The 24,104-nt window shown below is 41.3% G+C and overlaps 2 protein-coding genes across 2 annotated transcripts; both read left to right on the forward strand.

Moving 5' to 3' along the window:
• The first annotated feature begins 18,266 nt into the window (after window positions 1-18,266).
• On the forward strand, window positions 18,267-23,915 carry LOC106370142 (26S proteasome regulatory subunit S10B homolog B). The gene is made up of 7 exons (XM_048747691.1): window positions 18,267-22,017; window positions 22,088-22,174; window positions 22,258-22,344; window positions 22,429-22,566; window positions 22,636-22,827; window positions 22,909-23,007; window positions 23,092-23,915. Exons 1-7 carry the CDS (start codon window positions 21,619-21,621, stop codon window positions 23,155-23,157), a joined length of 1,068 nt encoding a protein of 355 aa, XP_048603648.1. The 5' UTR covers window positions 18,267-21,618; the 3' UTR covers window positions 23,158-23,915.
• Window positions 18,402-20,180, forward strand: LOC106370152 (26S proteasome regulatory subunit S10B homolog B-like). The gene is made up of 10 exons (XM_048748886.1): window positions 18,402-18,519; window positions 18,596-18,718; window positions 18,773-18,870; window positions 18,987-19,067; window positions 19,139-19,189; window positions 19,291-19,377; window positions 19,454-19,591; window positions 19,669-19,854; window positions 19,937-20,035; window positions 20,115-20,180. The coding sequence occupies exons 1-10, from the start codon at window positions 18,402-18,404 to the stop codon at window positions 20,178-20,180; spliced, it is 1,047 nt and encodes a 348-aa protein (XP_048604843.1).
• Window positions 23,916-24,104: the final 189 nt, after the last annotated feature.

Genomic DNA, 24,104 nt, shown 5'->3' on the forward strand with positions numbered 1-24,104 from the left:
GACTCCACTTGATATGGAAGAAGACTTCCATGAAGTCCAGACGACTTCCAGGAAGTCCAGACGACTTCCAGGAAGTCCAGACGACTTCCAGGAAGTCTAGACGACTGAAATGGAAGTCGTCTGGAAGACTTTCTGGAAGTCATCTAGTGCATTATATTTTGGACGACTAACAGGTAAGTCGTCCCAGAAGTCTTCCAGATCTGAAAAACATGTATATCAAATCCAGATCTGAAAAACCTGCATATCCAAAAACGTTCAAATGACTTAAAAACAGAAAAAATGAGTGGAAGATTAGATAAATCTACCTTTATAGAACACACAAAAATACATATCTAAAATTAATAGATCTACCTTTAAATGAGTGGAAGATGAGTACTATCTGATTAAAACCTGCAAAAAAGATAGATTAGTAAGAAAAACATGAGACAAAACTGAAAAATTCATATAAAGTTTGGTGTTTTCAAGTCAAAGGATTGGAGTGGGTTTGGAGAGTTTTAGTTTGGGAAAAAGTAAGAACTTTATACAACAAGAAGTTACCAAATGAAGAAAAATCAGACATAAAAACTTACCAAAACGCTCAAATCTATTATGAAAGGGAGACTTCGTCAGAAGACTTCCATGAAGTCCAGACGACTTCCAGAAAGTCCAGACGCCTTCCAGGAAGTCCAGACGACTGAAATGGAATTCGTCTGGAAGACTTCCTGGAAGTCGTCTAGTGCATTAAATTTTAGACGACTAACATGTAAGTCTTCCCAGAAGTCTTCCAGATCTGAAGATCCTGCATATCAAATCCAGATCTGAAAAACCTGCATATCCAAAAACGTTCAAATGACTTAAAAACAGAGAAAATGAGTGGAAGATTAGATAAATATACCTTTATAGAACACACAAAAATACATATCTAAAACTAATAGATCTACCTTTAAATGAGTGGAAGATGAGTACCATCAGATTAAAAACCTGCAAAAAAAGATAGATTAGTAAGAAAGACATGAGACAAAACTGAAAAATTCATATAAAATTTGGTGTTTTCAGGTCAAAGAGATTGGAGAGAGGTTGAAGAGTTTTAGAGTGATGAACATTACATTTTTGTTGCAGTCATTTGAGAGGAAGAGAGAGAATGTGTAAATTTTTATTTATATAGGGAGACAAAAAATCCAATTAGGTTAAATATTTTTGATTCAGACGACTTCCTAGACGACTTACTTGTAAGTCGTCCAGAACACTTAAATATTTTTAGCGGGAAATTAAAATATTTTTAGTGGGAAACTAACATACGAGACTTCCCAGACGACTTCCCAGACGACTTACTTGTAAGTCGTCTGGTTTAAATTATTTAAGCGGGAAAATAATTTTTTTTTAAATTTTAGGCGGGAATATTTGGACGACTTACATGCACTACAAGAAAACACGCTATATTCCGACGGACAACAAAGTCGTCGGACGAATTTGACGATTTTCTGACGGCATTCCGACGAAACCAAAAAATACTACTTCGTCGGAAATTCGTCGGAATATAACGACGACTTTCCGACCAAAGAGTGTGCATCGGTATATACCGACGCAATTCCGACGACATTCCGATTAAATATATAACCGTTACGTTCGTCGGAAATTCGTCGGTATATACCGACGACTTTCCGACGACCTTGCGATCAATAATATAACCGTCACTGTCGTCGGAAGTTCGTCGGCATATACCGACGAATTTCTGACGAACCTTTTGACCGTTTCCGACAAACAAATATGACCGTTTTATAGCCGTTGAGATTGAAAAATACCGACAGAATTTCGACGGATATGACCGTTAGGGTCGTCGAAATTCCGTCGGAATGTCGTCGGACTGCAGTAAGCAATTTCCTATAAATACAACCTCTCCTCATTCAACTCATTCTCTCCTCATTCTCTCTTCACTCTCTCTAATCACAACAATTTCGAGAAAATCATGTCTTCAGGAGTTTATTATCGTTCGTGGATGGATAAACCTCGTATGGATCCCAACACCAACTTACTTACCGATGACATAGCGACGAAATATGGTTTCATTCTAAGTGGACAAGTTCCTCGGTATATTCCGAGGTATTTCCGAGGAATTATGTTTTTAAAAATTTTCATATCAAAATATATATAAATTTGGATACCGAAACTATGAAAATAACACATAATAAGTGTTTAGTATAGTATTAGATCGTAACCGTTCAAATATAACAACTCATTAAAATATTTATGTATGTATATCATGGTTTTCATAACATCTCATCATAACACTCATATACTTTACAATCATATTCATCTAATCTTATACTACAAAAATGTTTTTGTGAAAAATCGTGTTATGTAAACATCTTATGCAAATACTATATATATTATCAAAGATTTGGATTTTGCATTTAGAAACTTGTGTTCAACCCCTAACACTACGTCGTCGGAATTCCGTAGGAAAAACTTTTCAGAAATCCGTCAGAAAATACCGACGACTTTCTGACGGATTTAATATCCGACAAAATTCCGACGACATTACTAATTCCGACGACATTACTAATCTCCAACAAAGATATGCGATCATCCTTGTCCTTCAATTGAGACGTAAGTACTTCTGGATCAACAAAGGGCGGTGGTGCAGAAGAAGGAGGAACCGACCGGGTGCGACAACCCAAACCGACCAAACGTCCCTTCTTCTTTGGAACCGACTGAATAGAAAATAGCCAAATTTACAAATTTAAACCAAGAAATAAATGAATTGAACTTTAAAAAAAAAAGAACTTACGGATTCAACGATTTCGTTGATTCGAAACCGGGACAAGTTGGTCGAAGCCGTCAAAGCGTCATCCTCGGTTTGAAGCTGAGACACTTCGTCTACCACCTGAGTTTGGACCAGGTCGACCACGTCCCTCACAAGACCGTCATCAATCTGGCCGGTCTTCTTGTTGGTATACGCCCTCTTCATTAGGGCGAGATCATCAACCGGCTCGCCATCATTTTCTTCTGCCTTGAAAAAAAACATAAATTAAAGAAACATTAGAAATTAGAAGAAATGCACAATAAATTAAAATTCTGAAACTCAAATAATTGAAGAAAAAGCGGTTGAACTTACCATGCGATCTCCCTGAGTGGCAATAGATTGAGCACCCAAGTTATGCTTGTAGATGCCCTTCCCTTTACGGTCGCTCATGCGGTTGGTGGAGTTGGTGGAAGAAGTTTCTTTCGTCTCTTCCTTATCCCAATGCGCACACAACTGCTTCCAGACCGTGTCGTTCATCGACTTTGGGACCTTTTAATAAAAAAAAAAGAAAATAGTTTAATAAATTAAAAAATTGTTTAATAAATTAAAAAATTGTTTAATAAATTAAATCGAACCTTATTGATTTCCCACTTCTTCTTCCACTCGTGGATCTGCTTCCCATAGTTGTCCATAACTTTATGGACGAAGTGGTGATAGATAAAGAGCGTCTCATCGGAATTCCAGTTGAACTCTTGCTGAAAAAAAAACACAATTAGTAGAAAATTTATATTAAAGATTAAAAATATAAGTAAAAAATTAGAATACTTACCGCAAACTGACGAAACCACAGAACCTGCTTGTCGGTAGGGAAGTGAGTGAAAGTCGGATGTCCCCTGTCGAGGGCCGAGTACATCATACGGTTGATCCATGCGCTGATCCCGTTCCCGGATCGGTTGAACCTAATAAAAAGAACAAACGGTTAATAATGAATCCAAATTTAAAGAAAAAAAAATTTTAAATACCATGTTTGACCCCGTCCATGTGGATACGGAGTGAGATACGGAAGATGGTCACGACCGGGCTGTTGAACCAACTCCGCAACACTCATCACTCCCGGAGGACCCGGAGGAGCAGGAGCGGATGCAGCAGGAGCGGATGCAGCAGCGGGAGCGAGAGGAGCAGAAGCGGGTGCAGCAGAGGGAGATGTATGGTTGGAGCTGTGGGGCGAAGGGGAATCCTGTAAATGGCTGGAATCCCGAGACTGGCTCCCCGTACCACCACGACCACGACGTTGTCGAGGCCGGGTCTGATCATCATGAGACCTGTAAATTAAAAAAATATATTTAATAAATACAGAAATATATAAATTAACTTTAAAAAAAAAATCCCAAATAATTTAATCACAAAAAAGGTTTATAGATATTAAAAATATTTAATAAATATATAAAAATAGTTCTAATAAACAAAAAATAGTTTTAATAAATAAAAAAATTGTTTAATAATTACAAAAAATAGTTTTAATAATATATATATATATATATTAAAAATATTTTTAAATCCCAAATAATAGTTTTTAATCACAAAAAAAGTTTTATAGATATTAAAAATGTTTTGTAAAATCCAAAAAATCGAATTTATATACAAAAAAGATTTTGTAAAATCCAAAAAATCGAATTTATATAGAAAAATCGTTTTGTAAAATACAAAAATCGATTTTATATACAAAAATCGATTTTATAAATACAAAAAAAATAAAAAAAATTATAAAAAAATTCTAAATCAATTCAACAAAACAAATTATTCAACCAAATCACAATTCTAAACCTATTATACAACCAAATCACAATCCTAACCAATCACCTTAACATAAATCTATCAAAACTACACAAAAACCTAACAAATAAAACCTAAAAGAGTGGGATAGGGTCCTTACATGATTTGTGTAAGAGAAAGGGGAGATCGCCGGAGATATCGTCGGATTTCAGGGGGAAATCGCCGGAGAGAAGAGAGGAGTCGCGCAGAGGAAGAAGAGAGAAATGGGGAAGAAGAAGGGGCTCGTGGTTATAAAACCTAGGGTCCGACGGACATTATCCGTCGGAATTCCGTCGGAATTCTAATTTCAATTTTCGCAAAATATTTGCCCGGTAAAATGAAAATATTCCGAGGAAATTCCGACGGATATTTTACTATCCGTCGGAATTTCCTCGGAATATTCCGAGGAAATACCGAGGAACTAGTGTTTGGGGTTTCAAAACATCAATTTTTTTGCCGTATTTCATTTCTTATACAATTGTAATGCATACCATTGAGGATTCTTTGTATAGATGAGCATAAACCATGAAATAACAAATTTCAAAACTAATTGAAAGTATTCCCTTTACCGTTCATTAAAAGGTATAAGTGTTTCTCTTATGTTGTGGGATTTCGTTCATACAATCGGAAAAGTGTTAATTATACGGTAAGGAACAAATTTTTTACTTCATAATGAACGTAAGACACTTAATAAGGGTTATATAGGTGTTATTCAAACCGCAAAACGTTGTTTTCGGTTTAAAAACCCTATTTCCTCGGAATTTCCTCGGATTATTCCGAGAGAATTCCGAGGAAACCCTCTTCTTCCTCGGAATTCCGTCGGAATATTCCGAGGAAATTCCGAGGAACTAGTGTTTGGGGTTTCAATACGTCAATTTTTTTTATAAACGGATCGATCGATGTATATATATCCAAAAACGCATCGATCGATCACTAAGATGGACCAAAGCGTAACAATGTGATCGATCGATTAGATTATCCCATCGATCGATCGAGAATCTCAAGCGTTCCTCGGAATGTCCTCGGAAAATCTCGTACGTTTTTTTATAAACGGATCGATCGATGTATATATATCCAAAAACGCATCGATCGATCACTAAGATGGACCAAAGCGTAACAATGTGATCGATCGATTAGATTATGCCATCGATCGATCGAGAATCTCAAACGTTCCTCGGAATGTCCTCAGAAAATCGTGTAAGTTTTTTTATAATCGGATCGATCGATGGATATATGTCCGAAAACGCATCGATCGATCACTAAGATGGACCAAAGCGTAACAATGTGATCGATCGATTAGATTATCCCACCGATGGATCGAACAAAATCTCGGGAGCCTTTTTTAAACGCATCGATCGATCCGTATTTGTACAAAAACGCATCGATCGATGCGTGTGCGGGAAACATAATTATAAGGCAAAACCCGAACTTTTTGGATCAAAACCTCAGAACTCTCATCCCCTCCGATTTCCCCTATAATTCGACCCCCCCCCCCTTTTTCTCTCTCTATAATCATCCGATTTGAACAATTTTGGGTTCTATTCCCCTTGATTTTTCGAGCTCTACCTGATTCCTACACTCGTTTTCACCCTAAGACAGGTATACTCCGCGAATCTCCACATTCTGGTCTTTATTGGACTTCAGAGCTGTTGAACTTCTGGGAAACGATTGGCACAGGGGTTTATAGATCTTCTCAGGCAAAGGAGTCACTTATCCGGAGCCCAGTACTGAGATATGCCACACGCCTCATTGGCTCATTACTATACGGGACAACCACAGCCGCATCAGTCACGCAATGGGAGTTGTGCCTCCTGTACCAAGGTGTGAGGCATTTGCTACCGGCATTTGGAAACTCTACATTCCCACCTTCTACTGCCTTCAACATGGGAGCGGTGCTGGCCGCAAACTTAGCAGGATACAAGGGGAAAGTAACCAAATCCAAGAGCAGTGCATGTGGATTTGGTGCAGTGATTACTCGGATCCTTACACATGTGGGTGTAGACTGCGAGAACCATCAGGTATCACTGGACAGATCGAACAACATTGCTTGGAACTACATGGATGTCATTTCTCTAGTAAGTAAGGAGTTCATAGCTGGTCCCCACTCGAGGATCGATCGGGATGGTCCTTACGTCTACGTATTCCAGGACCGAGCGAAGAAAACACTCTACTGCCACCTGCCTCAGATCGGCCTGACTGCTCTACTTTCAGAGGCTGCAGTTGAGTTCCTACCCCCTGCTACCGCACTAGTAGACAACCCATCCTTCTTCACGCCAAAATATCAGACCAAAGGCAAGGCCGTGGTTGATGAAGAAGGAGAAGATGAGGCTGCACAAGCCATTCCAGATGATTCACAACCCCATCAGCTACTCCCATCAGACTCCAGCCAGTACAAGCTGCAAGAGCTTCCACCGAACGCCACTTCGTGCCAGCAACAACATTGGAGAGATCAGAGCATAAAGACAAACAACGACATGCTACACAAGATCTGGGATGCCATTTCACGTATCAGGCCGTGTCGTTTCCAAAAGGATGATGTAGTTCATCGGGACAACTCTCCATCCAGCTCTGGTTCGGGTTCGAGTGGTACACACAGGGTAAGAAAGAGGTCTAAGAGACCCAAAGATGCAGGAACATCTGGAGCAGGAGACGAGGAGTAGGAGCTATCACCGGCCAGTATTGCCATTTGATTTCCGACCGCGCTATTTTATTTTCTTTTCCATTCTAACGTTTTATGGTCTTATTTTCTGTTAATTTTGAACTTAGTTTTTTTTTATTGTTTTCTTAATTATGAGTTCGTATTTCTTTTACATGGTTTCTTCGTTTTATTTGGTTGTGTTTTGAGTAGTTTTTAATTCGTATTTAGCTTTGCCTTGCTAGATAAACCAAATAACTAATATCCGAGGAAAGAGGTTATATCAAGTGTTCCTCGGAATTTCCTCGGTATTTCTTAAAAAAAATATATATATATCAATGGTAGTCTGTTTCCGAGTCATCATCACCAGATGAATCTGAATCTGGATCTTGGTGAAACTCTCCAATCACTGGTTCATCCTCTACGTGAACGACAGCTTCCTCTCCAAAGTCGGTTAAATCGACTACAAAACCAACTCCAGCTAAATCTTCTGCTGCACTTAAGTTGCCGGATGTGCTTGGTTGTAGTGGGTCTTCCAGCTCAGAACTTCCCTGAACTCGGCCTCTCGGGTTGAGTCTTGTAACAGTAACCCATGGATCATCTATGTTCCTTACCCGGGGGTACTTGAAATAACAAACCTGTAACATTTAGAAAAATTATAAATTAATACACATGATGATGAATCATTCTGAATAATTAACATTTAATTACCTGATCGGCCTGAGAAGCAAGAATGAAAGGATCATAATATTGCAGCTTTCGCCTCGAATTTACTGATGTAACACCAAATGCATCTGTTCTCACACCTCGATCTGGAGTGTTGTCGTGCCAATCACAATAGAAAACAGTACAGCGCAATCCAACCATGCCCAAATACTTAATTTCCAAAATCTCATGTATGTGTCCGTAGTATACATCATCTCTTGATGCAGAACAAACGCCAGCATCATAAGTCGTACTCGAACGTCTCCTCTTATGAGTTGTGAATGCATATCCTCGAGTACAAAATCTCGGATATGACTTCACAACAAAGTTTGGTCCAACGACCATCTCACGTATCCAATCGTCAAATGTTTCACCTCTGGCCAAACCAGCAGACACCTATTAATAGCACATATATATATGTTATATCAATAAATGTGAATTAGTATAAATATGTGATAAAATATATTTTAATTTGTTTAAAGCACTCACATAAGTAAACATTCATCCAGTAAATTCTCTCTGCTTCATTTCTTCTAGTTCGTCCTCTGTGGCGTATCTATACTCGAACCGCTTTTCTGCCATGAAAATCCTGTATATGATGACAATAATGTAATTAATTAAGATTTAAATTTAAACTTGTTAAAATAAAAATTTGTAAGCTCATTTATTTACCTCTCATATTGAAGAACGTCTTCGCAGTTGGTGAGCAAATATGTTTGCAAATGACTGCGCTCCTGCTCAGTAAGTCGACGGTCCTTTGGTTTTCCGCTAAGTCGTCCAACGTCTGTGAAAATGTCTGGAACCGTAACATGATATGTTGCCCGTTCGCCTCTATCATCATGCCGAGTAGGTCTTCTGTTTTTGGTCTGAACTTCTGCTGGAAAGTAGTACTCGGCAAAGTTTGAAGTTTCTTCATTGATCATCTGTGCGACTATAGAACCTTCCACCCTACTTAAATTTTTCACCATCTTCTTCAAATGAAACATATATCGCTCATACAGATACATCCATCTATACTGCACAGGACCACCAAGTTCCAATTCTCTTACCAGGTGAATAACAAGATGCTTCATAACATCAAAAAATGAGGGAGGAAATATCTTCTCAAGGTTGCACTGAATCACGGCTATGTTAGTCTTCAAATTTTCAATACCTTCAAGAGTCACTGATCTCGTGCATAAATCGCGGAAGAAACCACTTATCCCTGCAATTGCTTCATGAACATTTCGTGCTAATAGTTCCTTGAAGGCGAACGGAAGGAGGCGCTGCATCATTATATAGCAATCGTGGCTTTTCAAGCCAGTAAACTTTCCTTCCTTTCTGTCGATACAGTTACGCAAATTTGATGCGTAACCGTCTGGAAATTCCACATCGTTTGAAATCCAATCAAAGAACTCATCTTTTCCCTCTGCATCAAGTCGGTATATGGGAAAAGGAACCCTACCATTCTCATCAACATGAAGTTCTGAACGAGCACATATATCGACTAAATCCAGTCTTGACTTCAAATTATCCTTTGTTTTACCTTGAACATTAAGGATCGTGTTCATGAGATTGTCAAAAAAGTTCTTCTCAATATGCATGACATCTAAATTATGCCTTAGCAGATGATCCTCCCAGTATGGCAGATCCCAGAAAATACTTTTTTGTGCCAGTTATGTAGTTCTCCAACAGCATCTACCGGAAAACGCTCATGTCCACCGACGTCTGGCGTCCTTTCTGCACCAAAATCTCTTAGTTGTATCTTCAAATCTTTCCCACAAATTTCCGGAGGTGGACTGTCAAACACCCTCTTGTTCTTCGTAAACAAATTCCTACTCCTACGATATGGATGATCAGGTGGTAGGAATCTCCTGTGACAGTCAAACCAACACGTTTTCCTTCCGTGTTTTAGTTGGAAAGCATCAGTGTTATCTTGACAATATGGACATGATAGCCTTCCATGCGTTGTCCATCCAGACAACATACCATATGCTGGAAAATCACTTATTGTCCACATTAGTACTGCCCGCATTTGAAAGTTTTCTTTACACGAAACATTGTATGTTTCAGCACCTTGATCCCATAGTTTTTGCAACTCATATATTAGTGGCTGAAGAAACACATCAAGTGATCTCTTAGGATGCTCTGGTCCGGGAACGAGAATCGAGAGAAACAAAAACTCTCGTCGCAAGCACAAGTTTAGGGGTAGGTTGTATGGTGTAAGAATGACGGGCCATAGAGAATACTGTCTTCCACTCTTGCCAAACGGACTGAAACCATCAGTACATAATCCAAGGTAGACATTTCTTCTCTCATACGCAAAGTCGGGATACTTTGATTGGAAATGCTTCCACGCTTTTGCATCTGAAGGATGTCTGATCTCACCATCTGTTGAGTGCTCCGCATGCCATCTCATTGGTTGCGCTGTGCGTTCAAACAGATACAACCTCTGCAACCTTTCCATCAAAGGTAAATACCACATCCTTTTATATGGCACTGGAACTCTTCCACTCGTATCTTTATAACGAGGCTTTCCACAAAATTTGCATGTAACCCGATGTTCATCCGCCCTCCAATAAATCATGCAGTTGTCGCTGCATACATCTATTACCTGATACGATAAACCAAGACCAGCTACGAGTTTCTGAACCTCGTAGTATGAACCAGGAGCTACATTATCCTCGGGTAGAATACCTTTTACAAAATCAGCAATCGCATCCACACAGTCTTCAGCCAAATTATAATCTGTTTTAATGCCCATCAATCTTGTAGCAGATGATAAAGCTGAATGACCATCTCTGCAACCTTCGTACAATGGTTGCTTTCCAGCATCCAACATATCATAAAATCTCCTAGCTTGTGCAATGGGTAAATCTTCCCCTCTAAAATGATCATTTACCATCTGCTCAGTACCTACACCATAATCTACATCCGTTCTAATTGGTTCTTCTAATCTAACCGCTGGCTGAGGTTCGCTAGTACTACCATGTTCATAATCAGTTTCCCCATGATGATACCAAATTTTGTAACTTCGTGTAAACCCACTCAAATATAGATGAGTCCAAACATCCCACTCTTTAATAATCTTTCTATTTTTACAATTAGAGCAAGGACATCTTAACATACCTGTTTTTGCTTCCGGTTGTCGGTGAACTAACCCCATGAATTTGGTTATACCTCGTTGGTATTCTTCCGTAAGCAATCTCGTGTTCGGATCCAAATGAGGTCGATCGATCCAAGAACGAAAATAATTTGAAGAAGACATATTTTTTATGAAAATAACCAGCGTGATGTCTTCCTCCATCGCAGTAAAGCGTGCCTTCATCCCCTCGATGTCATCACGCAAAGCCTGCATGGATCCCGTCACCAGCTCCTCGAGCCGAATGAACCGAGAGTCCAAGTCGGCAGCATTTTGCTTGACTTCCTCAAGCCCACCGAACACAACACTCTCCAGCTCAGTGACGGTATGCTCGACCCTCTCGAGCTTATCCCCCATCTCGCCCACAGCCACACCCAAAGCCTCACGAGAAACACTCTTTTCCCGCTGGGTGCCAGCACGTGTGGCCGTGGACTCCCTTCCACGCTCCTCCACGCCGGACTGTGAGCTCGTTTCTTTTTGTTTATCTCCCTTAGCCATTTTCTCCGTTCGGCCAGAGTCTCCTCTTGTTTGGATCGTAACTCAGCTCTGATACCAACTGTCACGGACTGATTTCTTCACAGCAATCAGGACGTGCGGCCTTAGCAACTTTTCTCCTTATGGTTTGCTAAGTCAGCCTTTCGGACAACTCGCCCAGTACTTAGAGAGAGAGTGTGGACGATTTTAGAGAGAGAGAGAGTTTGTAGAAGAGTTTTCTTATTAAAACTTGGTGGTTTTACAAGTGAGGGGTGATCCCCTTTATATACACTTTCTCCTCCTCAACGGACGGTTCAGATCAAATCGATCTAACGGTTGTGAGGGTTCTTCTCAAGTGTTCTACAAGTTTCTACACTTCTCTACACCTTTCTACACTTCTCCATATCTAAGATATTTTACAAAAGACTTAAAGCTTAAGAAAATACTTAGTGGAGTGGGCTTGATTCACCTTTGGCCCGACCCGATCTTTGGTTGTCTTCATGGACGTTTTGGGTTAAAACGGGCCGTGACATCCTCCCCCACCTAAGCCGGTGACGCCCTCGTCGCCGTGTATGCCTTCAGTATGTCCCGGAATTGCCACAAGTCTTCCTCCGATTCCCATGTTGCTTCTGCCTCTGGCAGTCCTTTCCACTTAATGAGGAAATGGGTCTGTCTCGGGACTCCTCGCTTCCTTACTTCCTTGGACGCCAGAACCTCTTCGACCTCTTTGTCATACGACTTAGTCACCACAGGTGGTGCTCGAGTCCAAACCCTTCGGGTTTGGTCGTCCTCATCAGCATGGTACGGTTTCAGCATGCTAACATGAAAGACCGGATGGATCTTAAGTGTATCCGGTAGGTCGATCCGGTAGGAAACCTTTCCCACCTTTCCAACTATCTCAAACGGTCCTTCGTACTTCCGGATCAAGCCTTTGTGTAGGCTCCGGAATGCCTTGAACTGTTGTGGAAGTAATTTCACAAGTACAAGGTCGCCCACTGAGTATTCCGAAGGCCGCCTCTTCTCATCTGCCCATTTCTTCATCCGTTTTCGGGATTTCTCCAAACATGCTCGGGCAAGGTCAGCATGTTCTTCCCACTGCTTAGCCATTATGAACGCTCCAGGACTCTTCCCTTCAGTCCTTGGTGTGGCCAAGGTGTGCGGAGTCAATGGCTGTTGTCCCGTTGCAAGCTCGAACGGACTCCGTCCCGTCGCCTCGCTGCGTTGAAGGTTGTATGAAAACTGGGCTATGTCCAACAACTTCGCCCAGTCCCGTTGGTTAGCGCTCACAAAGTGACAGAGATAACTTTCAAGCAAGGCATTCACCCTTTCGGTCTGTCCATCAGATTGCGGGTGAAAGCTGGTTGAGAAGCTCAGTTCCGTCCCAAGTATTTTGAACAGCTCTATCCATAAACGCCCAGTGAACCGGGGATCCCGGTCACTTACAATATTCCGAGGCAGTCCCCAAAGCTTCACCACGTTCTTGAAGAACGCCCTTGCTGCCTCTTCCGCAGTGCAGTCCCGATCACAAGCCACGAACGTCCCATATTTAGAGAATCGATCCACAATCACAAGGATGGATCCAAACCCTTCGGGCTTAGGTAACGCACTGATGAAATCAAGCGAGACCGAGTCCCATGGTCGCTCCGGGATGGGTAGTGGTTGTAACAATCCCGCGGGCTGCTTGTTTTCCGACTTGTCTTGTTGGCAGACTAGACAAGTTTTCACATAAAGCTCCACGGTATCCCTCATCCGTGGCCAATAGTATCCAGCTTCGACGAGTGCCATTGTTCTTTTCTGTCCCGGATGGCCCGCCCATCGCGTATCGTGGCACTCCCGGATGATATCACGTCGAAGACTTTCCCACTTAGGCACATAAAGCCTTCGACCTTTGGTGTAGAGTAACCCGTCCTCTACCCAAAATCGATGCACCTTCCCCTCGTTGGATAGCTTCACCAGCTCCTTAGCGACTGGATCACGTTCTAGTCCCTCTCTAATTCGAGCCATAATAGTCCCCTTGACTTGGCTCATCGCTGCCAGCTCCGCCTTCCGACTTAGTGCATCGGCCACTACATTCACCTTTCCTGGCTTGTACTCCAAAGTGTAATCGAACTCAGCCAGGAAGTCTTGCCATCTTGCTTGTTTCGGGGACAACTTCTTCTGGGTTTGGAAGTAACTCGTTGCCACATTGTCCGTCTTGACCGAGAAATGCGCCCCGAGAAGGTAGTGTCTCCAAACTCGCAAGCAATGGACTATCGCGGTCATCTCTTTCTCTTGAACCGTGTACCGCCGTTCAGTCTCATTGAGCTTACGGCTTTCAAAGGCAACTGGATGTCCATTTTGCATCAGCACTTCCCCAATAGCAAAGTCGGAGGCATCCGTGTGTAACTCGAAAGGGAGACTGAAGTCGGGTAAGGCAAGGACGGGTTCCTGGCTTACCGCAGTCTTCAGTTCCTCGAAGGCCTCTTGACAAGGTCCGGACCAGTCCCATGTCTTCCCTTTCTTGAGAAGGTCCGTCAGTGGTGCCGCTTTCTTTGAGTATCCCTCGATGAACCGACGATAGTAGTTGACCAGACCAAGAAAAGATCGCAACTCCGTTAACTTGGTCGGGGCCTCCCACTCCATAATTGCTTTGACCTTCGGTTCATCCATCTTCAGCTTTCCATGGCCGATAACATGGCCAAGGAACTGAACTTCCTTGGTGGCAAAAGTACACTTCTCTCGCTTCACAAACAACTCATTCTCGCGGAGAACCCGGAATACTGTCCGCAAGTGTTCCACATGCTCCTCCATCGAGTTGCTGTAGATAACGATATCATCCAAGTATGCCACCACAAACCGATCCAAGTAGGGCTGTAGGATCTGGTTCATTAGAGTACAAAACGTGGCGGGGGCGTTCGTAAGACCGAATGGCATTACCATCCACTCGAACAACCCATACCGTGTTATGCACGCAGTCTTCGGCTCGTCCCCTTCCGCTATCCGGACTTGGTAGTAACCCTTCTGCAAGTCCATCTTCGTATAGACTTTCGCCCCACCAAGTCTATCGAATAGATCAGCAATCAGCGGAATGGGATAACGGTTCTTGATCGTTACCTTGTTAAGGGCCCGGTAGTCCACGCACATCCTCAATGAGCCATCATGCTTCTTTTGGAACAGAACCGGGGCCCCATAAGGTGCCTTCGACGGTCTCAGCTTCCCCGTCGATAATAACTCATCGAGTTGTTTCCGTAACTCCTCTAGTTCGGATGGAGCCATTCTATAAGGCGCCATAGATGGTGGTTTGGCTCCTGGCTCCAACTCGATCTGGTGGTCCACCGCCCTCCTCGGTGGTAGCTTCTCTGGCAACTTTGCCGGCATAACGTCCTTGTTCTCCTCAAGGACCGTTTTGATGATTTGAGGGATGTCCTCCACTTTATTGGGCTCATCCTCCACCTTCATCATGGCCAAAAACGTGGGTTCACCCTTCTTCACCCCCTTGGTGAGCTGCATCGCCGATAGTTGCTTCGTCCCTTCACTTTTCTCTTCCAAGGTCGGAATCATGCACGGTGAACCCTTCTCGAGGATGCAGACCGAGCTCAATGCAGGCATGGGTATGGCTGAGACTTGTCTCATGAAGTCCATACCCAAGACTACCTTGAAATCGTCCATGGGAATGACTGAGAAGTTCACCGGGCCGCTCCAGCTTCCCAGCTTCATCCCGACGCCTCGAGCTATGCCATTGACAGGCTGAGCCCTTGCGTTCACCGTCTTCATCCAACCATCCTTCTTGGACCACTTGATGCCAAGCCTCACAGCTTCGTCTGTCGCCATGAAGTTGTGAGTGGCGCCCGTGTCCACCATCACTCGGGTCGGCTTATCGTTGATCCAAGCTTCCACGTACATGAGCCCTTTGCTCGTCGGCTTCACTACCGGGTTAGCCTTTAGGGCGTTGAGAAGTTGCAACGACCCCATCTTTCCTTGTTCCCCTTCTGGAGTCTCGGGGTCCCGACTCTCCATAATAGCCGATAAAGACCCCATCTTCGGGCAGTCCTTCATTGCATGTGGCCCCTTGCACACAAAGCATCCTCCCTTAGGAACAAAGGACTTTTTTCTTGCCTCGAAGTCTTCCCGACGAACACCCTTCTCAAAACTCCTTGAGTTGGATGGTCGGCCAGTATCCCGTTTTGCTCCCCCACCTTTGGCCACGACCTGCTCCTTCTTCTTCGAGGACTCGGACGGACCAGAGGTACGGAAGTCAATTAGCGACTCGGCCACCGCGATGGCTTCGTCCACCGTCTTAACTCCCCGACGCTGCAACTCTTGCTTGGCCCAAGATTGCAGTCCATCGGTGAAGTAGAACACCAGATCCTCTGCGGTCATATTCGGAATCTGAAGTATGAGCGTTGTGAACTCCTTCACATAGTCCCGGATCGAGCCACGCTGTCGAATTTCCCTCAACTTCTTGCGGGCCTCATATATGACGTTCTCCGGGTAGAACTGCCGCTTCAGTTCCTTCTTGAAATCATCCCAAGTATCGATCCGGCATGTTCCTTGCTCGATCTCGGAATGCTTCCTTCGCCACCATAGCATGGCTGTGTCCGACAGGTAGGACGTCGCAGCCTTCACCTTCGCATTCTCAGCCACCACGCTGAGATTGTCGAAGTATATCTCCATCTGCCAAAGGAAATTCTCGACCTCCTTGGCATCACGCACACCGTTGAACCGGTTTGGTTTCGGAAGCTCAACCTTACCAAAACTGGTTCCGCCAACGGCTCCAGCGTTTGCGCTTGCCCTCTTGACCAGCGTGATGTCTTCCTCCATCGCAGTAAAGCGTGCCTTCATCCCCTCGATGTCATCACGCAAAGCCTGCATGGATCCCGTCACCAGCTCCTCGAGCCGAATGAACCGAGAGTCCAAGTCGGCAGCATTTTGCTTGACTTCCTCAAGCCCACCGAACACAACACTCTCCAGCTCAGTGACGGTATGCTCGACCGTCTCGAGCTTATCCCCCATCTCGCCCACAGCCACACCCAAAGCCTCACGAGAAACACTCTTTTCCTGCTGGGTGCCAGCACGTGTGGCCGTGGACTCCCTTCCACGCTCGTCCACGCCGGACTGTGAGCTCGTTTCTTTTTGTTTATCTCCCTTAGCCATTTTCTCCGTTCGGCCAGAGTGTCCTCTTGTTTGGATCGTAACTCAGCTCTGATACCAACTGTCACGGACTGATTTCTTCACAGCAATCAGGACGTGCGGCCTTAGCAACTTTTCTCCTTATGGTTTGCTAAGTCAGCCTTTCGGACAACTCGCCCAGTACTTAGAGAGAGAGTGTGGACGATTTTAGAGAGAGAGAGAGTTTGTAGAAGAGTTTTCTTATTAAAACTTGGTGGTTTTACAAGTGAGGGGTGATCCCCTTTATATACACTTTCTCCTCCTCAACGGACGGTTCAGATCAAATCGATCTAACGGTTGTGAGGGTTCTTCTCAAGTGTTCTACAAGTTTCTACACTTCTCTACACCTTTCTACACTTCTCCATATCTAAGATATTTTACAAAAGACTTAAAGTTAAGAAAATACTTAGTGGAGTGGGCTTGATTCACCTTTGGCCCGACCCGATCTTTGGTTGTCTTCATGGACGTTTTGGGTTAAAACGGGCCGTGACAACACGCTCTCATAAAAACGGCTTGACTTTCTTCATGAGTATAATAAAAACGGCGTGAATTGCAAAGCTTTAAAAAGACCAATCAATCTTCCTTCTCCAGATTCTCAGTCTCACTGACTTGAAGCGGTGAAGCCTTTCCTATCTGCCGCGGCGGGCTAGCAACCACACAACCTTCTACGCCGAACTAGTTTTCAATCGTTCCTCAGAGATCAGTACCTTGTTCAACAAGGAATCTCCGAAGTTTTTGGATGTTGAAACCCTAGAATACAATGGCGAAGCCGTCGACGACTACGAGATGGTTTCTGATGATTATATTGGTGTTATCAGTATCAACAGTGTGTGTGATCCTCGTCAGATCCACCTTGGACTCATGTAGCGTCATCGGTGGTAAGATCAGTAGCCACCAATTCGTGGAGGAGAAGCTTGGTTCAGCTCCGAGTACTCTCGACTTCATGAGGAAGCGATAGATACAGCTGTCAAGGCTGATTTGATTGTTTTGAATACTGCTGTGGCTAGGAAATGGTTGGATGCTGTCCTCAAGGAAGATGTTGGCAAAGCTCTTCTTCATAAGATTCATGAGATGATAGGGCGTATTATTTTAAACAAGAGTTGGTTAAGAACCTACGTCCGGTTTGTTGCAGGGGCGATGATTGATTCACACGCTACAGCTGAGTACTGGAGAAACATAACTCAGGGGCGATGATTAAGACTTATGTCGTACACCTAGGGAATAATCATGTTGCACACTGCTGGTAAAGAAGGCGCGACATCTCTCGCCAAGGCTAATTAAGGATGGGGAGAAATGGGTATGAGAAAGTCAAAGAGATGTTTTCGGAACATCATATGTCACATCGAATAGCTTCTGTGCTTAGAGAAGTGTTGCAACACGCAGATGCTCATGCTTTAGGATGAGATTATAGAAACGTACAAGGAAAAAATAATTTTCTTTTGTTTTGAATTTTCTTTTTATTGCAAAATACGAGTTGAGATGACTTTTACTTCTGAAATCTGATAGTAAAGTGCCCTGGAGTATGTGCACCTCTGGGGGTTGAACTGATAAAACCAAAATGTTTGGGGTCATAAGTCGTATACCTGTAAGATAGAGGAATTTAATTAAGAATATGTGCATTTTGGGGGGGGGAGGGGGGGGGGGGGGGGGGGGTGGTAATCTGATAAACAAAATTTTATGGTCAGAGTTCGAATATGTATAAAACAGCGGGGTTTAATAAAAAAAAAATTCAGGTGTTTATAAAAAGCTTTTCGTCTTCTTGATTTGTGTAAACTTCAAAGGCAATGTATATGGCTTCCATGGAAGACGGAGAAGAAGAGATATCGAGTAGACTCGAAGCCATTTTTACGTACACGTGTGTTTTCAACACTCGCAACAGCTGGCAAGAAGAAACCAAAACTGGTCTAGACTCCTTTTTCTAAACCCTAAGGTTTCCATTCGATTGCTTGTGCTTCAAGTTTGCGTGTTTCTGATCCAGACAAAGCGTATTTGGAAGATTTAAAGATAGCGCTCGAAGAAACTGAAGACGAACTCAACTACTTTACCACTACTCATGCGGAATTGGTTGGAGAAGTTGTGCAACCTCTTGGCAAAGAAAGATGTAACGTTCTTGATGTTTGATTCTTGTTTCAAGATCATTCGCTTATATATACAGTTTTGATCTCAGTTCTTGTGAAAGTAAACGAAGGAGTTCGTCTCATAGTGAATCGCTCAAGCTTAGTGAATCAGTCGAAGCTTGTTTCTGGAACCAGAGTTACTCTTGAGAGAAGAACGTTTACTATAATGAGAATCCATTGGTTCATAAGATGGTGTGTCAACACCATGGTGGTGATGTTAGTTACTCAGATCTTGGTGGGTTAACTCATCAGCTCAGAGATGTAAGAGACTGGATTGAACGTCCTCTCATAGATCCTGACATTTTTGAACGAGTTGGTGTAAAGCCTCCCAAGGTTGGTTTTGGATCCCTTCTTGTTTTGTTTTATCCTGCAAGATGATTCATTATGTTGACCTAACGTAACAGGGAGTGCTTCTCTATGGACCTCCTGGTACTGGAAAGACATTGTTAGCCAAAGCAATCTCTAGCAATATCAATTCAACTTTCTTGATTAAGAGTTTGTATAACTAGCCGTTTCTAGGTTATGCTAAGTTTTAGAAGTATATGTTGTTTCCTAGGTTGTTTCTAGCTCGCTTGTTAGCAAATACGTGGGAGAGAGTCCATTGATGGTGAGAGAGATGTTTAAATATGCCCCTGAACATCAAGTAAGTTCTCTTTCTTTCCCACTTCTTCTTGTTGTGACTTGTACTGAAACGTTGAAACGTTCTTCTGGTTATGTAGCCTTGCATCATCTTTTTGGATGAGATTGATGCTATTGATAGACGTAGATCCTGCTACGGAGAAGGAGAAACTAAAGAGTGTGACAGAGTCCTCATCGAGCTTCTCTCTGAACTTGATGGATTCAACGAACTTGATAAGGTATCTTCTTCTTTCATCTTGTAAGTTTTGATGAACATGTGTCTAAACGAGTTCATGACTTTTTTCTTGAGGTGAAGGTTATAATGGCAACGAACAGACCTGATGTTCTTGACCCTGCGCTTCTTCGACCTGGTAGAATCGATAAGAAGATAGAGTTCTCATTGCCTAACGAAGATTCCAGAATTAGAATCCTTAAGATTCATGCTTCTGGTATTACTAAACAAGGAGATATCGACTACGAAAAGGTCGTGAAACTATCTGAGGTTCGTCACACACTCTCATGACTTGTCTTTGTTATACGCAAAACAGAACAAAAGCTTTGCATTTTAAAACTTGTCTTTACAGGGATTCAATGGAGCAGATATGCGTAACGTATGTACTGAAGCAGGGATGTTAGCTTTACGTGCAGGGCACGATTACGTTGTCCCCAGCGACTTCATCAAGGTAAGTAAAGTTTCTGCTTATTATATAACGTTGCTGCACTGTTTTCTTCTTATAAACATAACTTTAAACTTGCTTTCAGGCTGTAACGAAACTAGGCGAAGCGAAGAAGCTTGAGTCTAGTGCACAATACAATGCTGATTTCTGAGAGAGTAGAGATCAGAAACGTAAAGTAGAAGGGACACAACTCACTTATGGATCGAGTTAGATGGGGTGGAACCTCTGTTGTATTTTTCCTTTGCATGGATGGAATCTCCAAACTCCAAGCTCTTCTCTGTACATGTCTTTTATCATTTATAAACCAGTTTGATACCTACCAATAGCATTAAAGCATATATGAAAGAGAAGCTGAAACAGTCTTTGAGGTTTGTTTATTGTCTGAAATTATGATAAAAAAAAAGACTAAATTAACTCTCTAAATCATTTATAAATGTTTAAAAACTATTATAGAAGTTTATAATCTAATTCCACCCCTAAATACTAAAATTTAAACAATAATCATTATATACTAAAACCAAATGTTATGATATTTTTGATCAAAAGTATTCTTGAAAAGTTTTTGATAGAGAAATTCTCTAAGATAACATTTTTTAAGTTTTTGTCACAAAAATAGCACTCGAAGAAAATGATCAAAATAAGTTTTATTAAAAGGTACAAATACATTTTTACCTAAGGGTTAACTAATCTAGACTTAGAGTTTAGAATTAAGGGGTGGAGTTTTGGGATAGAATTTCAAATTTAAAAATATAAAAAAAATATATAAAAAGTTTCAAAATAAAAAGAGACAATTTTGGTCATTTTCTTTCTTGAGGATTATTTTTGTGACAAAAACTTAAAAGGGGCTATTTGAGAGAATTGTCCAAAGTGATATCCAATTTGTGGTATTTCAAAAACAATTTCTTTTTTTAGAGATTTTCTTATAATAGTGAGAGATCACAACGCATGTGTTATTTTTAAATGGTCTTATTTATTTTAAATTAAAATTTATTTACCAGATAAATTATACTAATATTAAATAGATACTCATACGAGAAATTTTACCACTAATGATGTTTTTAGAATATTCGCATCTGTTTCTGTGGGGGTTGAACTGATAAAACCAAAAACTTTATGCGCAGAAGTTGAATATGTGTAAAATAGCGGGATTCAATAAAAGAAAAGTTTCAGGTAGTTTCAGTTATAAAAATCATATTTGATACGTTGGAAACTTGGAATGATAGCATAAGTGTGCTTGCAGAGCAATAGTAAAGTTTTCTTCTTGTTGATTTGTGTAACTTCAAAGGCTTCCATGGAAGACGTAGATGAAGAGATAGTGAGGAGAATCAATGACGAGAAAGTGAAGAGAGGCATAGCCATTATGAGATGCCAGTCTAAACTCCACATTCGCAACATCAACCAAGAAAGAACCAAAACTGGTAAATACTTCTTTCTAAACCCTAAGGTTTCCATTCGATTGCTTGTGCTTCAAGTTTGCGTGTTTCTGATCAGTAAAAGAGAATCTGGAAGCTTTAAAGATAAGACTCGAAGAAACTGAAGACGAACTCAAGTACTTTACCACTACTAATGCGGAATTGGTTGGAGAAGTTATGCAACCTCTAGGCAAAGAAAGATGTAACGTTCTTGATTTTCTTGATTTTTGGTTTGTTTCAGATCATTGGCTTATATATACAATTTTGATCTCAGTTCTTGTGAAAGTAAACGAAGGAGTTCGTTACATAGTGAATCGCTCAAGCTTAGCAGCTCACTCAAAGCTAGTTTCTGGAACCAGAGTTAGTCTTCAGAGAAGAACGTTTACTATAATGAGAATCCTCCCTCCTAAGGTTAATCCATTCGTTCAGAAGATGGTGTATCAACATGATGGTGGTGATGTTAGTTACTCAGATCTTGGTGGGTTAACTCATCAACTCAAAGATGTAAGAGACTGGATTGAACGTCCTCTCATAGATCCTGACATTTTTGAACGAGTTGGTGTAAAGCCTCCCAAGGTTGGTTTTGGATCCCTTCTTGTTTTTTTTATCCTGCAAGATGATTCATTATGTTGACCTAATGTAACAGGGAGTGCTTCTCTATGGACCTCCTGGTACTGGAAAGACATTGTTAGCCAAAGCAATCTCTAGCAATATCAATTCAACTTTCTTGATGGTTAGTGACCTTAAGAGTTTGTATAACTAGTCGTTATTTTTGTGGCTATATACTAAGTTTTAGGAGAATATGTTGTTTTGTAGGTTGTTTCTAGCTCGCTTGTTAGCAAATACGTGGGAGAGAGTTCATTGTTGGTGAGAGAGATGTTTAAGTATGCTCGTGAACATCAAGTAAGTTCTCTTGATGACTACTTGTTGGTGTGACTTGTATTGTTTCCTTATGGATAAGCTAGTTTTTTTCATCTGGTTATGTAGCCATGCATCATCTTTATGGATGAGATTGATGCTATTGGTAGACGTAGATCCAGCTACGGAGAAGGAGATACTAGTGAGTGTGACAGAGTTCTTATCGAGCTTCTCTCTCAACTTGATGGATTCAACGAACTTGATAAGGTATCTTCTTCTTTCATCTTGAAATTTTGATGAACTTTTGTCTAAACGAGTTCATGTCTGTTTCTTCAGGTGACAGTTATAATGGCAACAAACAGACCTGATGTTCTTGACCCTGCCCTTCTTCGACCTGGTAGAATCGATAAGAAGATAGAGTTCTCATTGCCTAACGAAGATTCCAGAATGAGAATCATTAAGATTCATGCTTCTGGAATTACTAAACAAGGAGATATCGACTACGAAAAAGTCGTGAAGCTATCTGAGGTTCGTTACACACTCTCATGTCTTTTGTTTGTTTATGCAAAACAGAACAAAAGCTTTGCATTTTAAAACTTGTCTTTACAGGGATTCAGTGGAGCAGATATGCGTAACATATGTACCGAAGCAGGGATGTTAGCTTTACGTGCAGGGCACGATTACGTTGTCCCCAACGACTTCATTAAGGTATGTAAGTTTCTGCTTATTATATAACGTTGTTGCAATGTTTTCTTCTTATGAATTATGATCATAACTTAAACTTGTTTTCAGGCTGTAACGAAACTAGGCGAAGCGAAGAAACTTGAGTCCAGTGCACATTACAGTGCTGGTTTCTGAGAGAGTAGAGATCAGAAACGTAAAGTAGAAGGGACACAACTCACTTATGGATCGAGTTAGATGGCTTGGAACCTCTGTTGTGTTTTTTATTGCATGGATTCATCTGAGGAATCACCAAACTCGAGCATTTATGAACCAGTTTTGATACCTTTAGATTTAGTTACCAAATAGCATTAAAGCATATATATAAAAGAGAAGCTGAAACAGTCTTTGAGGTTTCTTTATTGTCTATTTTTAATTTTAACCGGGTTTAATTAAGCCACTATGTAAAAGAACCAAAACTGTAAAATTTGACTAAATTGAATCTTCTAATTCTATTTTTTGTAATCCTACTAAGAAAATACCCTAACCTGATCTCTATGATGCATCTCTATTAGGTCATATATATACATGAGGAAGAATACAATATCAACAATTATTTTTCCCCTCTGATTATGTCACCATCAACAACACTTTTCTCTTCTTAATTCCTTTCATCCTCGTTTACAGCTTAACTCTCCTTTTGCTATTGTTTTTATGTAACCAGTTAGATACTGCAATATTCAAAAAATTGGTATAGCGCCTATGTGTCCGTGTAAACCGGTGGTAATCGAAATGATATTCTCTCAAAATTTGATTTAAATTGCTTAATTTGGTTTCGGTTTAAATAGATTTAAATTATTTTAAATCAGTCTAAATTCATCTAAATTAGTATAAATCGATTAAATAAAAAAACATCAAAGTGGATTAATGAATAATTTAATTATATAACCTTCATCATTAATTTGTCTATAATTAAATGATGATTTGTTGACAAAAAAAAATGATGATTTTCACCGACTTAGAGCATGATTATCGTGGAACCCAAAATGAGTTTCTGCATGAAATTAGTGTGTGGACGGACTCCACGTTTTCTTTAAAAAACGGTCACCAATGTCGCCAATTACGGATCGCTCTTGGCCGGTTTC

Source organism: Brassica napus, chromosome C2 (assembly GCF_020379485.1).
Source record: "Brassica napus cultivar Da-Ae chromosome C2, Da-Ae, whole genome shotgun sequence".
In the NCBI taxonomy this organism is placed as follows: Eukaryota; Viridiplantae; Streptophyta; class Magnoliopsida; order Brassicales; family Brassicaceae; genus Brassica; species Brassica napus.

Bases quoted from the DNA above. Each gene is read 5' to 3' on its own strand.
- LOC106370142 (XM_048747691.1), top strand. From the start codon at position 21,619: ATGCAACCTCTAGGCAAAGAAAGATGTAACGTTCTTGATTTTCTTGAT. The intron at 22,567-22,635 runs GTATCTTCTTCT...CTGTTTCTTCAG, and splicing joins GATTCAACGAACTTGATAAG to GTGACAGTTATAATGGCAAC. The intron at 22,828-22,908 runs GTTCGTTACACA...TTGTCTTTACAG, and splicing joins AAGTCGTGAAGCTATCTGAG to GGATTCAGTGGAGCAGATAT.
- LOC106370152 (XM_048748886.1), top strand. From the start codon at position 18,402: ATGTATATGGCTTCCATGGAAGACGGAGAAGAAGAGATATCGAGTAGA. The intron at 18,719-18,772 runs GTAACGTTCTTG...TTATATATACAG, and splicing joins ACCTCTTGGCAAAGAAAGAT to TTTTGATCTCAGTTCTTGTG. The intron at 20,036-20,114 runs GTAAGTAAAGTT...ACTTGCTTTCAG, and splicing joins TCCCCAGCGACTTCATCAAG to GCTGTAACGAAACTAGGCGA.